This window comes from Tamandua tetradactyla, chromosome 9, assembly GCF_023851605.1.
Source record: "Tamandua tetradactyla isolate mTamTet1 chromosome 9, mTamTet1.pri, whole genome shotgun sequence".
Lineage (NCBI taxonomy): Eukaryota > Metazoa > Chordata > Mammalia > Pilosa > Myrmecophagidae > Tamandua > Tamandua tetradactyla.
Genome location: NC_135335.1, coordinates 63,956,588 through 63,968,092, shown reverse-complemented (window position 1 = coordinate 63,968,092; position 11,505 = coordinate 63,956,588). Strand labels below are relative to the sequence as shown.

The 11,505-nt window shown below is 42.1% G+C and overlaps 1 protein-coding gene across 4 annotated transcripts in view; it reads left to right on the top strand.

The window, feature by feature from the left end:
* The first annotated feature begins 384 nt into the window (after positions 1-384).
* Positions 385-11,505, top strand: part of ANKH (ANKH inorganic pyrophosphate transport regulator) — a 151,806-nt gene continuing 140,685 nt past the window's right edge. For 2 of the 4 annotated variants that reach the window (XM_077116866.1, XM_077116871.1), the window contains exon 1: positions 386-598. In XM_077116866.1, the coding sequence (XP_076972981.1) occupies positions 503-598 (96 nt within the window). In that variant the 5' untranslated portion in view covers positions 386-502. Of the gene's footprint in view, positions 599-11,505 lie in introns of all 4 variants that reach the window. The other 2 variants (XR_013157894.1, XM_077116868.1) reach the window with 2 other exon arrangements.

Sequence of the window (11,505 nt, the reverse complement as noted above, 5' to 3'; positions counted from 1 at the left end):
GCCGCGGAGGGAAGGAGGGAGAGGCCCGCCCGGCCCCCTCCCCAGCCCGCGGGGCCCGCCAGCGGTGTCCGCGCCTCCGCGCCCGCCCCTGATTTCCTGCGCGCGGTGGCGGCGGCGGCGGCAGCGGCGCCTCGTGCGCGCGGTTATTTATTTATTTCCGGGCCCCAGAGCGCTTATAATGGAGCCGCTGTCAGCAGTCCCTTCTGCTGTCGCCGCCGCCGCCGTCGCCGCCGCCGGCCCTCCTCTTTTTTTCCCCTGCAGATCTTTGTTGTGTGGGAGGGCAGCAGGGATGGACTTAAGCTTGCGGATCTCCTGCTAGAGCAGCAGCGCTTCGAGAGGGCGCCGCCGCCGCCGCCAGGAGGAGCCGCCGCCGCCGCCCTGAGGCCCCGCCGGCCGCGGCCTCTGTCAGCCCGCGACCCCGCTCGCCGCGCTCGGCGCTCATCTCCCTGCAGAGTCCCCTCGCGGCGGCAGATGTGTGTGGGGTCAGCCCACGGCGGGGACTATGGTGAAATTCCCGGCGCTCACGCACTATTGGCCCCTGATCCGGTTCCTGGTGCCCCTGGGCATCACCAACATAGCCATCGATTTCGGGGAGCAGGTAAGCCCCGGCCCGCGCCCCGCACCCCGCGCCCCTCTCGCTCCTCCCCGGCCTTGGACGCGCGGGCGGCCGGGGAATGGGGGCAGACGAGAGTCACCTGCTCCGAGTCCCTTTTTGTCCTGGAACATTGGATTGGGTTTGCCGCTTGCCAGGGTGACTTTTCCAGCACCCTATTCCTGCCCCCAGCCTTTCCCTTAATTATTCAGCAGACTTTTCTAGTTCTTCCGCAAAATGAAAATACGGGATGAGCGGAGCTTCACCTACAGAGGGGTTTTTAGTGCACGGGAGAGTATTATGCAATTTGTGGTTATGTAAACCTCGGGTCTGTAACTAAAATGCAGTTTATAATAGCTCAGGCTGGGTTTTTATTGATCCATGGTTGGTGGTGATGGTTATGGTTTGGGGCGTGGGAGATTTTGTATTATAATGTATCCAGTTTGATTTCCCAGGTACTTCTATATTCTTAGAATTTGTTCTGTAGCCCAGGTATGAACTAGGCGTGTCCCAAACCTGTCCTGATGAGCTAACCACTGGTTATCTCGTTTGGGATTTCCTTTTCTTCTTCTTCTTTTTTCCCCCCTTGGACCATTGAAGAAGAGGAACACATATCTGTTTGTGATGCCTCTTTGCCCTGTTTCTATTTTCATGTTTTGCCTCATTTCTGTCCATGTGGCGTCATTGCAAATCCAGCGCTGCAGGCTCTGGAGCAGCGGGGCACTAGTACCCGTGCACTTTGCCTGTGGGGACCGTTTTCGCAGGCCTCCACCCGGGTGCAGTTGCATTGTAAGGCCTGGCAGACGATTTATGGGGACAATAGCATGCCACCTTGACGGGCAAACGGCCAGGGCCGTGCCAGGAGCAACGCTTCTGGTGCTGGGCCACCTTCTCTATTCCTTTTTTCCTTTTAAGTTAAGAGACTTCACAGGATCTTTTTAGATAAATGCGCCTATTTTGTTACACGTTTAGTTTTTTTAAAAAAAACAAAACAGTTTTTCAGAAGGCATTATAAATCAGGAATTTGTCCTATTCCCCCATTTGAGCAATATCTGCTTGCATTTGTCTCTCTGCACTGAACTTTTGATTGATTGCAACTGCATAAGCTCTCAGCTTTCTAATACTTAGCCTCGACTGTGAGCTACTTTTTACTTTGAATTTCATTGCTGATCGGTGTTCACAGTAGCACATATTATTCAGAGATCTTTGCCTATTAAGCCAGCTAATTTCGTTTGTTAAAATTTTGCATTTTTCTGTTGAAAACTTGCTGCTGCTGAGTATGTGCTTGTTTCCCTACACGCTGCCCTAGCTGAACATCACAAGGAATACCCCAAGGGTTTGTCCTCTGCTGCCCCATCTCTTCTCCTTCCTTTCTTCCATAATTAACTGGTGATTTGGGGCATTTCTTATAATCTGTGGGAAAGTTTTTAGATCTGAATTTACTACATTGCAGATTTTCAGATGAATCAAGTGCTGAACCCTTTACTATTTTAAGGCTCAGCTTCTTGGAGCTGCTCCAAAAGGTTTGTCAGAAAGCCTAGGCAGCTCACCTGATCACTTCTCCCTGAACTGTATATGAGAGAAAGAGAAATATTCTTGTAGGAATAACTGTAGAAAATGAGAGTGGTCTTTGTCATAGTTAAATCACCTGAAGCTTAACACATTATTGCCTCACATTTGCCTTGATTTAGTAAAAGGCTGATGTAACTAAGGGTTTGTTTATAATATAAGGAAAGATCTCCTGAGGCCACAGAAAGAAGGCCACACATACGAGACAAACATACGTATGGATTATCCTAGAAAGACTAAAATTCAGACTCATCCTTCAAATGTTGCTAACCCCATTATCTTAGGAGATGTAGGCCAAGTACTAGGAGAGCTGTCTTTTTTTGTGTGCAGAAATTTTTTCAACAAGTGTTGGCTTGAGGTCTTTATCCCTTAAATGCAAGTTTATTTATGAGGTTATAGGCTGCCTGATGGAGGAGATATTTTATCTTGGAGCTGAGGGTATAGACATAGAGGGAAGAAATATATCATTTCCCAAAACTTTGCTTTGCCTTCTGGCATGAAGTGATAATTGTTTTTGCAAAATGGTACTAGGTGAGAAGAACAGGACTGACTTGCTCTTTCTCAGTCTTCTACTACAGAGAAAGAACTACAGCGTGGGCTAAAGAGTGACCTGGCCATATGCGGGTAATGAATAGAAGAGCATTTTACCCCAGGTGCTTAGAAACACAATAAAGAGGGGTGAATTAAACCTATTTGTAAAAGAATGTCTATGTTAGACATCTGAAAATATGCAGCTCCTAACATGAGTTTTCATCAAGTTCTAGACAGAAAGACACACAAATGCCCCCCCCCCCATTCTTCTTTCAGGGTGTGCAGGTGTATTACACCTTGCCGAGAATGAATGCAGATTTCTATTTCAGGAATGTACTAATCCTAGAGGGATAGGTATACTGGAGTGCAAAGGTAAAGGCAGCCTCCTGCTTGCATGCTTTGGGGATGATCAAACGCTGCAAAATTGAAAAATAAAACATCTCATCAGCTGCTAAGTCTCTGAGTTATAAAGAACACAAGGAGAGTAAAATCATTCTGTGTTTCGTAGATGAGGTTTTTTATGATTATAAACATCTCAGATTGTGGTTTCTTTAGAAAATGTAGACAAAACTTTAAAAATGGAAATCCAGCTGTATACAAGATTCCCCTGAAATCTGAATGGGCTGCAAATATGTGACTCGGTGAAAGAATTGCATATTAATTATCCCAGAGCTCTTAGTTGGGGAATGAGGGGAGGGAGCTAAGGAAGAAGAAGCATTTTACAATCCATGCAGAGCCTCCTAATAGTCTCCATGAATATAATCTGCTATATATAGAGTCCCCTGTCATTTTGTAGCTCTGTCAGGGAGAAAGTCCAGATATTATGGGGTATTTATTCTAACAAGGCTAGCAAAACCTATTATCACATTTATTTTCCAGTTTTGGTGATGGTGGTAATTTATGAGGGGTAGGAGAAAGAAGAGTTGAATTCTTCAGTGAAAAAAAGCTATATGGAATACAATAACCTTCTTTTTATATTTAACCCTGGTACCATAGAAAAGATTGGAAATACATCTATCATTGCAGAAACTAGAATAGTGTTTGTGAATCATGGAATGTAGATAGAATGTTTATCAAAATGCCTTACGATAATTATAGTATATCTAGAATTATTTTTTTATCTCCATTTTTAAAGATGGATAATAAAAAGTGTTAATAGCTTCTATTCATTGAGCATGTACTCTACTTATAATATCTCGGCATAATTTATGTATGAGGAAAGAACCAGAGGCCTAAATGTGTTAATTCAGTTGCCCAAGATCACAGAGGTAATAAATGGCAGAGCTAGAGTTCAAGTCCACAACCTCCTGCCTCTTAACCATTCTGTGGTCTGCCTCCTCCAGTCAGCCTTATTCACCGAGATCTGCCCAGGAGTTCTGAGAAACTTTGAAATAAGTTTCAGCTTTTCTGATTCCCAGCCTAGGTCTGATTAAATCTTAGCTGTCATATTTTGCATTTTATAGCCTCAAAAGACATGGGACAATCATGAGGAGCCCCAGTCTCCCCTCTTATATGACCAAGAAGTTCCTGAATTATCCAGAAAACTAATCAACCCCAAATCTTATTTTCACAAGGTTGGCTGAGGAGAGGAAATCTGAGAAAGAGCTGATACCCACAATAAAATTATTTAGAAACTGCTTAGTCTTTACCATGAGAGCAGATACAGACTATTAAGAAAATAAGGAGAATACTAGGATATAATTTGAACAGTGTATTTCTTTTAAAATATCTGCAAGCTCCATTGATCCCACCTTGTTCAGAGGACTATTGTTTCCATTTAAAACTAAATTTGACACAAAGTCTCCAAATTCCTTAAAAGCTAAATTCACTAAGTTATGTAGAATAAATCAGTAAACTTTTCTGTAAGATGCTTAGTGCTTAAGAACAACTTTTCTGTGAAGACTTTGAATGAGAAAAGAAAGTTGAAGTTCTCCGTTAAGAAGAAATATGTATTGTTTAGTACCAAATAATCTGCTTTTTCACACTTGAATACTAACTTTAGTTATTTCAAATTGCCCTGATGATTCTCTGAATTTGGTTGAGTTGAGTATGATAATTCAAATTCCCAGGCCTTTTTTCCCCTTCACTTTTTATCTGTAAATAAAGAGTTTTGCATATGGATTGCCACGATTACTAGAGTAAGCTGTGTAATAGGATCTCCAAGATGCCACACCCTGAAGCCCTTTCTAACTTGGGGCCTAGAGTTAGGCTTGCACAGGATAAGAGGGGTTTCAAATTAATCAAATCACAACATAGGAAAAAGAGGGAGACCTGGGAAAATAGCTTAACAAATAAAGGACTAATTGTCCTTCTGGTCTGATAAAGTAGAAACACACACACACACATCCAAAAAAGAATTTTACATTTGACCAGGAGATACAGGAATAAAACAGTTGGGGTTGTAGTGTTTTGTGCTGGTCACTGCTGGGAAGAGACTCTTCAGCCAAGGTCACTGAGGTTGGAAGAACTTGCCTTAACTAATAATAAAAGTGTCTGTTGATGGCCCACATTGTAAAGTACTCATAGACAGAAATGTAAATCCCAAAGTTAAATTTCTAAGTAACTGTTGCTGATAGAATAGGGAATTATCTTTTCTAGGGAAGACTTTTTTTCCTCTAATCTATTCTGTATTAGTGGAATAAATTTCACGATAATGTTGGCTTTTCCTAATTGTAAAAGTTACATATGTTGATTATTTAAGGTTTGGAAATTTTTTTTTAAGAAAATAAAAATATATTTAATTCCATGCTGAAGAGAAAACTTTAATATTTGGGAGTATCTCCTTCCAGTCTCAATTTTTTTAAACATAATTGAGGCCATATACACAAACAGCTTTGTATCTTTTTTTCACAGAACACAGAAATATTTTTCCCATATCATTTAAAAGCATATAAGTATGATTTCAAATGCTATAATTTCCTTTCCCCTATTGTTAAATGCTGAGATTTTTTGTTTGTTTTTTCTCAATATGAGGTTTCAATTAACATCTTTGTGTAATAAGTAGATAATGTGTTTTCTCTGACTGCCTTGGGCTTTATGCTTGTCACAATTTGGTGCCATTTCAGTTTTCATTCATACATAGAAAATGAGGTCACGCTTTTTTGCAGTCTGTATTTAGTCAAGGACACTGTACCCTCCTTCGTTCAATTGTTACTTACTTCTCTGCCACATTTCCCTATTCTCTTTAGGTGTACCTAGAGGTGAGCAAGTGTTTCTATAGCCACAAAGGTATAATCCTTCCTGGGTTTGTTTACACAATTATTTATTTATTGGTTTGAAGTGGTTTGAAGACCAGCTTAAATACTACTTTGCCACTGTAACTTCTTTCCAAGCATATCTTTTAAAAAAGAATCAAATGCTTCATACAGTGAGACAGCATCTGATTCTCTCTCTAATTATAGATCAGACCCTTTAAAAAGCAGTTTTTAAGTAATGTTCATAGTACTGTAACACTTTTTAGTTGTGACAAGTGCGGTTTTATACCAGTGGTAAGTAATTTGGCTTCCATGTCTTTTCTTTCGTCTTTGCTGTGGGGCAGTGGGGAAGTCATATGAGAAAGGAGAGATCAGGAATGGAGAATCATTCCTTTAATGTACCATGTGAATCTGAATCAACAGTACTCCACGCCATTGTGAATTGGGTGATGTCTACATTAAAAATAAATCAATCAGGGATTATCTGAACACCACTGACGTTAGTTGCTGTGGAGATGCAATTGTATTACAGAAAACCCTATTTTATGCAGCATCTAGATATGAGCTAACCACGTGAGTGAATTTTCTTAATAACTCAAGATCACCCTTTAAGTACAAATCATCTTTTTTCCCTCTCTCTCTCTCTTTAGTATGAATACTTTTCTTGTTTCAGTCTAATCTACAGTGTACATTTCTCTCCCTTATTAAATAAATATAGTATGCAGACCATAATTCAATGTTTTTTGGTGGCTTGTGAATGGCCTTTGCTGTCCTGGGAAATCAGGGATATCTGTTGACAGGAGATATTCAAAATCCCTTATAAACAGCTTGGTATTAACCAACCAGAACTGTTTCTGGACAGCCCTCCTGAGTACTGCAGACTGTTGACCTCAGTCCTATGCATTTTTGACACTCTTAGATGTGTAGTGGGATTTTTTGGTCTTTTTTTTTTTTTTTTTTTTTTTTTTAGTTAATGCTCACCATTGTTTTTCTATTCATTAGTGGCTGACTGTCAGTTCCCTCTTATGGCTGATCAGTGTGCCTACTTAACCACTTCAATAATAATGACAAAAACAACAATAAAAATGGCTGTTATGTATTGAGCACCTTTTAATTTTCTGCTTCAGATCTGCTCTGGGCCTGGGAAACTAAAATTCATTACAATTCTTTGGAAGATTAAGAGTAAGTAATTCTAGAGGTCTCCTCTGGGAAAACATATGCACTTTTGGACACTTGTTTCACCGCCCTGCACTAATTGTGTTTCTGTTGTAGTGAGCCAGCTTCTAGAGTTAACGTCAGTAAAGTGAGCTTTGAGCAAGAGAAGCGTAGCCCTATTTGACATGGTTCCTGCCCCCAAATTGCTTAGCTACTGGTTGAGAAAACATACATGAAACACTTGGCAGTCAGGGCTGCACCAAGTAAAATGTCTAATTGTATAATGCAGTTTATTGTAACACACGCTGAGGTTTTCAGTAATTGCAGTAGAGCAGTAAGATTGTGGCCACAGCAACAAAACAGCAAGATAATTTGGACATGGTTTCTTTTATCTGCATGTTGTAGCCCCATTCCTCCTCTCTAAGTGCTCTGCCATCAAAGTCAAGTCTGCCAAAACTTCAGTCACCAACTGTAAATACTGCAGTACCTGAATTCAAATAGGGTCTGACTCAACTCCCTGGAGACAGGCCAGACTCCACAGGTTAAGGATGATGCCCTACAAGATTGCCCTGCAGGCACTTGGCACAAGTTCAGGGCCAAGTTACCCACACTTTGGACCAATTGGCTACAAATCTGAGGTTCCCATACCCCTCAGTTTCAGTAATTCACTGGAACAACTCACAGAACTCACTGAAAGCACTATACTTATAATTAGAGTTTTATTACAGTAAAAGGATGCACAATTAAGCAGAAGCCAAAACCAAACGCATACTTCCATGTGGAGTCAAGATGCAGCACCGCCTGACTCAGTGTTGTATCTTTTCAGTCCTGGAGGTTTCACTAAGCAGTGCTGATTGATAGAATCCGCACCCCGGTAGTTGAACTCCATCTCCAGCCCCCTTTTCCCTTCCAGAGGTCAGGGAGGTCAGGCTGACATGTGGTACCTCTAAGGCCCAATCCCCTTTCTGGTTTGGCTAGCCACCCCCACCCTAAGGCTGCAGGCGTGCCTGGCCCCTCTCTGTCATCTCCTTAGCTTTTGAACACTCTGGTGAGGTCTCAAGCCCACCATGTATAACAAAAGATACTCCTATCATGGGAGAGTCCAAAGATATGTCCCCAGGAACTGGGAACAAAGACTAGCCAAGTTTTTCATTACCCTACAGGATAGAACCCCTGTGCAAAGATGAAGATTAAGTCCTCAAATGGGTAAATCAGCAAATTTATTAAGCCATACACCCTGGGGTTTGTTTCATTGTTCTTGTTTTGTTTTGTTTCTGTTTTTGCTATTTCCTTGGCTTTGGGATCATTCACTTTTTTTTTTTTGGTGGGGGGATCATTCACTTCTTATTCCAATGACCAAAGCCCACCAGTGATAGGGTGAGAATAGATGAGCTTAAAATCACAAAACCAACATTAGGAGCCATCTCAGTCAACTAGAAGGTTTATGCATCACACCTTACTGTTTCTGTTATGGGGCAATTCTTTATACCAAAAAGGTTTTTAAAGTCCATCCTGGGAAGGAAAATAACCTGGTTATTTGTCAGAGAGCTGGGATAGTTATTCTCCTAGATTAAGAGTTATCAAAAACAATCTGTATACCTGGTTCAGGAAATGACATAGGGTCCCCAAGAACAAATTGACCCGCTTAGTTTCTAGTTGAGGGAGTACATTTTGGTTTGGTATCTCACAGCTCAGAGCTGTTTTTTTTTTGTTATTTCTAGTATTTTGATACATGGCTGGTTTGCTCAGACTTTCAATGATTCTGACATCTTTGGCACTGCTAGAGGATTGCCTGCCTCCCTGCTCAAAGATGAGTTTGGCTGGTAGGAATCTGCTGTCCTTCGCTAACATCAGCCTGCATTGTCGTCTCCACCCTCGGGTGCAGAAAGACTGAATGGGGAAACCATCACAGCGAGTGTAGGGGGTGAGAACCACTGTCCCTACATCTCCATGGCTGTCATCACCCGTGGACTTCATGCACCTCCCTAGCCTCCCTGCAGTTTGCCATTCATCCCACTTGGACAGAGAGTACAGCTGTGAGGGAGGACCTCTACCTGGAGGCTTGGAGGCAATTAAAAGAAAGGATGTGGGGGTAAACGGGTGGTTCAGTGGTAGAATGCTAGCCTTCCATGCGGGAGACCTGGGTTCAATTCCTGGACCATGCACCACCACCTCCCAAAAAAAGTTATCTGAAAAAAAAAAAAAAGAAAGGATGTGAACCCCTGGGTGAGAAGTATCATTGGTGGCTTGAAAAGAGACTGAGGTTCCTTGGAACATTTAGTTGGCAATAAATGACTGCAAAACAGAATGTCACTGATAGGCTAGTGAGACTTTTTCATGAGCAAGTTGAGCCAAGAATTAGGAGGAGCAGAAGTCAGCTTTGTAACTAGAATCCTCCTACGATGTGATAAATAAAAAGGAGAACTGAAAAGGGATGTTTTGGAGCAGTAAGTTTTAACTTCTAGTCTTGAGTGAGCAGTTATGCTGGTGAGCGCTGATTGCTCTGGGTTATTGTCTTCAATTGAAATTACAGTGAGTCCACGTCAATAAGCTTTTCAGAATCCTTTGCTCAGTTTCAAAATAAGATAACCTTAAATATAGGGAAGCAGTTGAGTTCCTGACTATCATTTTTGAATTTGTCTCTGGCTTAGGTGTGGCCATTTTCATTGACAGTGTTGGATTTTACCTGAACCCTGTGATTCTGGGAAACTGCATAGGTTAAGCAATTCCCCTTCCATGATGTTAACTGCCCAAGGCCTTCCCCTTAGGCCTTCGCCTTAGCTTGGCTAAACTTAGACAGGCTTCTCCTTGACTATTGGCCTCTAACCTCTCTCACCTCATCCAGACAGAAAACATTCCACCTGGCTTCAACTGTAAACCTGGGAAGTAATATAATACAGTGGACACACCCCATTGCTAGACCTTTCTTCCACTAGCTCATCTCAGCCCTCCGGAACTGTCCTGCCGTCAGCCTCTGCAGAGTTGAGCCCCTTCTCTCTCCCCTATTGTGATAGCCTTCTGGTCTCTCTATCATATAATACCTGTTGGTTTCTCTCTCTCTCTCTCTCTCTCTCTCTCTCTCTCTCTCTCTCTCTCACACACACACACACACACACACACACACACACACAATAGCTTTCTGGTCTCTTATATACACACAATAGCCTTCTGGTCTCTCTATCTTAGTAGCTTTCTGGTGTCTGTCACTGTGGACTTCTGGTCTGTCTCTTCCGTATTGCATACAACATTGAATAAAGTCATCCTTGCCTGTTTGACCTTGTCCAGTGATATTTTTCTTTGACAATGTTGTGAAAGCTGCTTTTAAGATGATAAGAAGTTTGTATATTCTTTAATGCTGTTCCATAAACCGCCCAGAGATCTGTTGATCACTGTGTCATGCATTTTAATAGAAGGGGATGGTAGTGTGGAGAATCTAAAATAGCAGGTTGTGAAAAAAAAACTTCTCTGACTTCTGAGTGCTTTCAATGGTTTGGCAGGAGATTAACTGTGGCTAGGACACCGAGGCCTCACGCTGCATGTGGCCTAAACTTGACATTTTATAAAGACAAACTGCACAGAGGAGGGTAACAAATAACCACAAATAATAAGAAAGAGATAACATTCACCTCCCACAGTCCTAGCCACATACAATGCCGCAGCAACTGGAAAGACAGCTTGCAGCCAGCCTGATCCAAAATCAGAGTCACACAGTCTCACTCTTCAACTTCAGACTTCACGTTTGTACATCGTGAAGTACCTTGAGATGTTGCCAAACCACCTCTCTTGTTCTTGTTCTTTATATGGGATGGTTCTGAGTATTATCCGCTCCCTTCTCAGATGCAGAGTTCATCACCTGGGAGGATGCCTGTCCTGGAGCCTGTTGTGCAAGTAGGGCGTGCCTCGTTTCTGCTCCCATGTGAGATGCACTGCCATGAGGTGTTATGCCACCTGGGGCTCATACCTGTTGGGTTGCTCACTAAACAAGGGCAGAGTCATTGGCATCCTCAATAGCTAGCCCACCACATGTTACCAGACCCTCCCGGATAAGCCAGTGTCTCAGCAGTGAGCATAAAGGAGCTCTTAATTCTAAGGACAATAGAGATAGGGGTCTAAAGGCAGTACTAGTTGATGGCAGTGAATATCAGTAGCTGAACAACAAATTCAACTTTTTCTAAAATTCATATTTACTCCAGTTTCTTCTAGGCTTAAGCTATCTTTTTTCAGAGAGGGGGCTAGTGAGCTTGTTTTTCTTTACTTTTTAAAAACTGAGGATCATATTCATAGAGTGAAATGCACAAATCTTAAGTGTACAGGTCCAGGAATTTTGAAAATGGCAAATTCATAGCTTTGTGTATGCACACTCCAGTGAAAATGCAGAGCATTTCCATCAGCCCAGAATGTTCTCTGGTAACCCTGTGAAGCCATCTGTTCCTCCTCCTCCCTAGCAACTATTATTCTGATTTC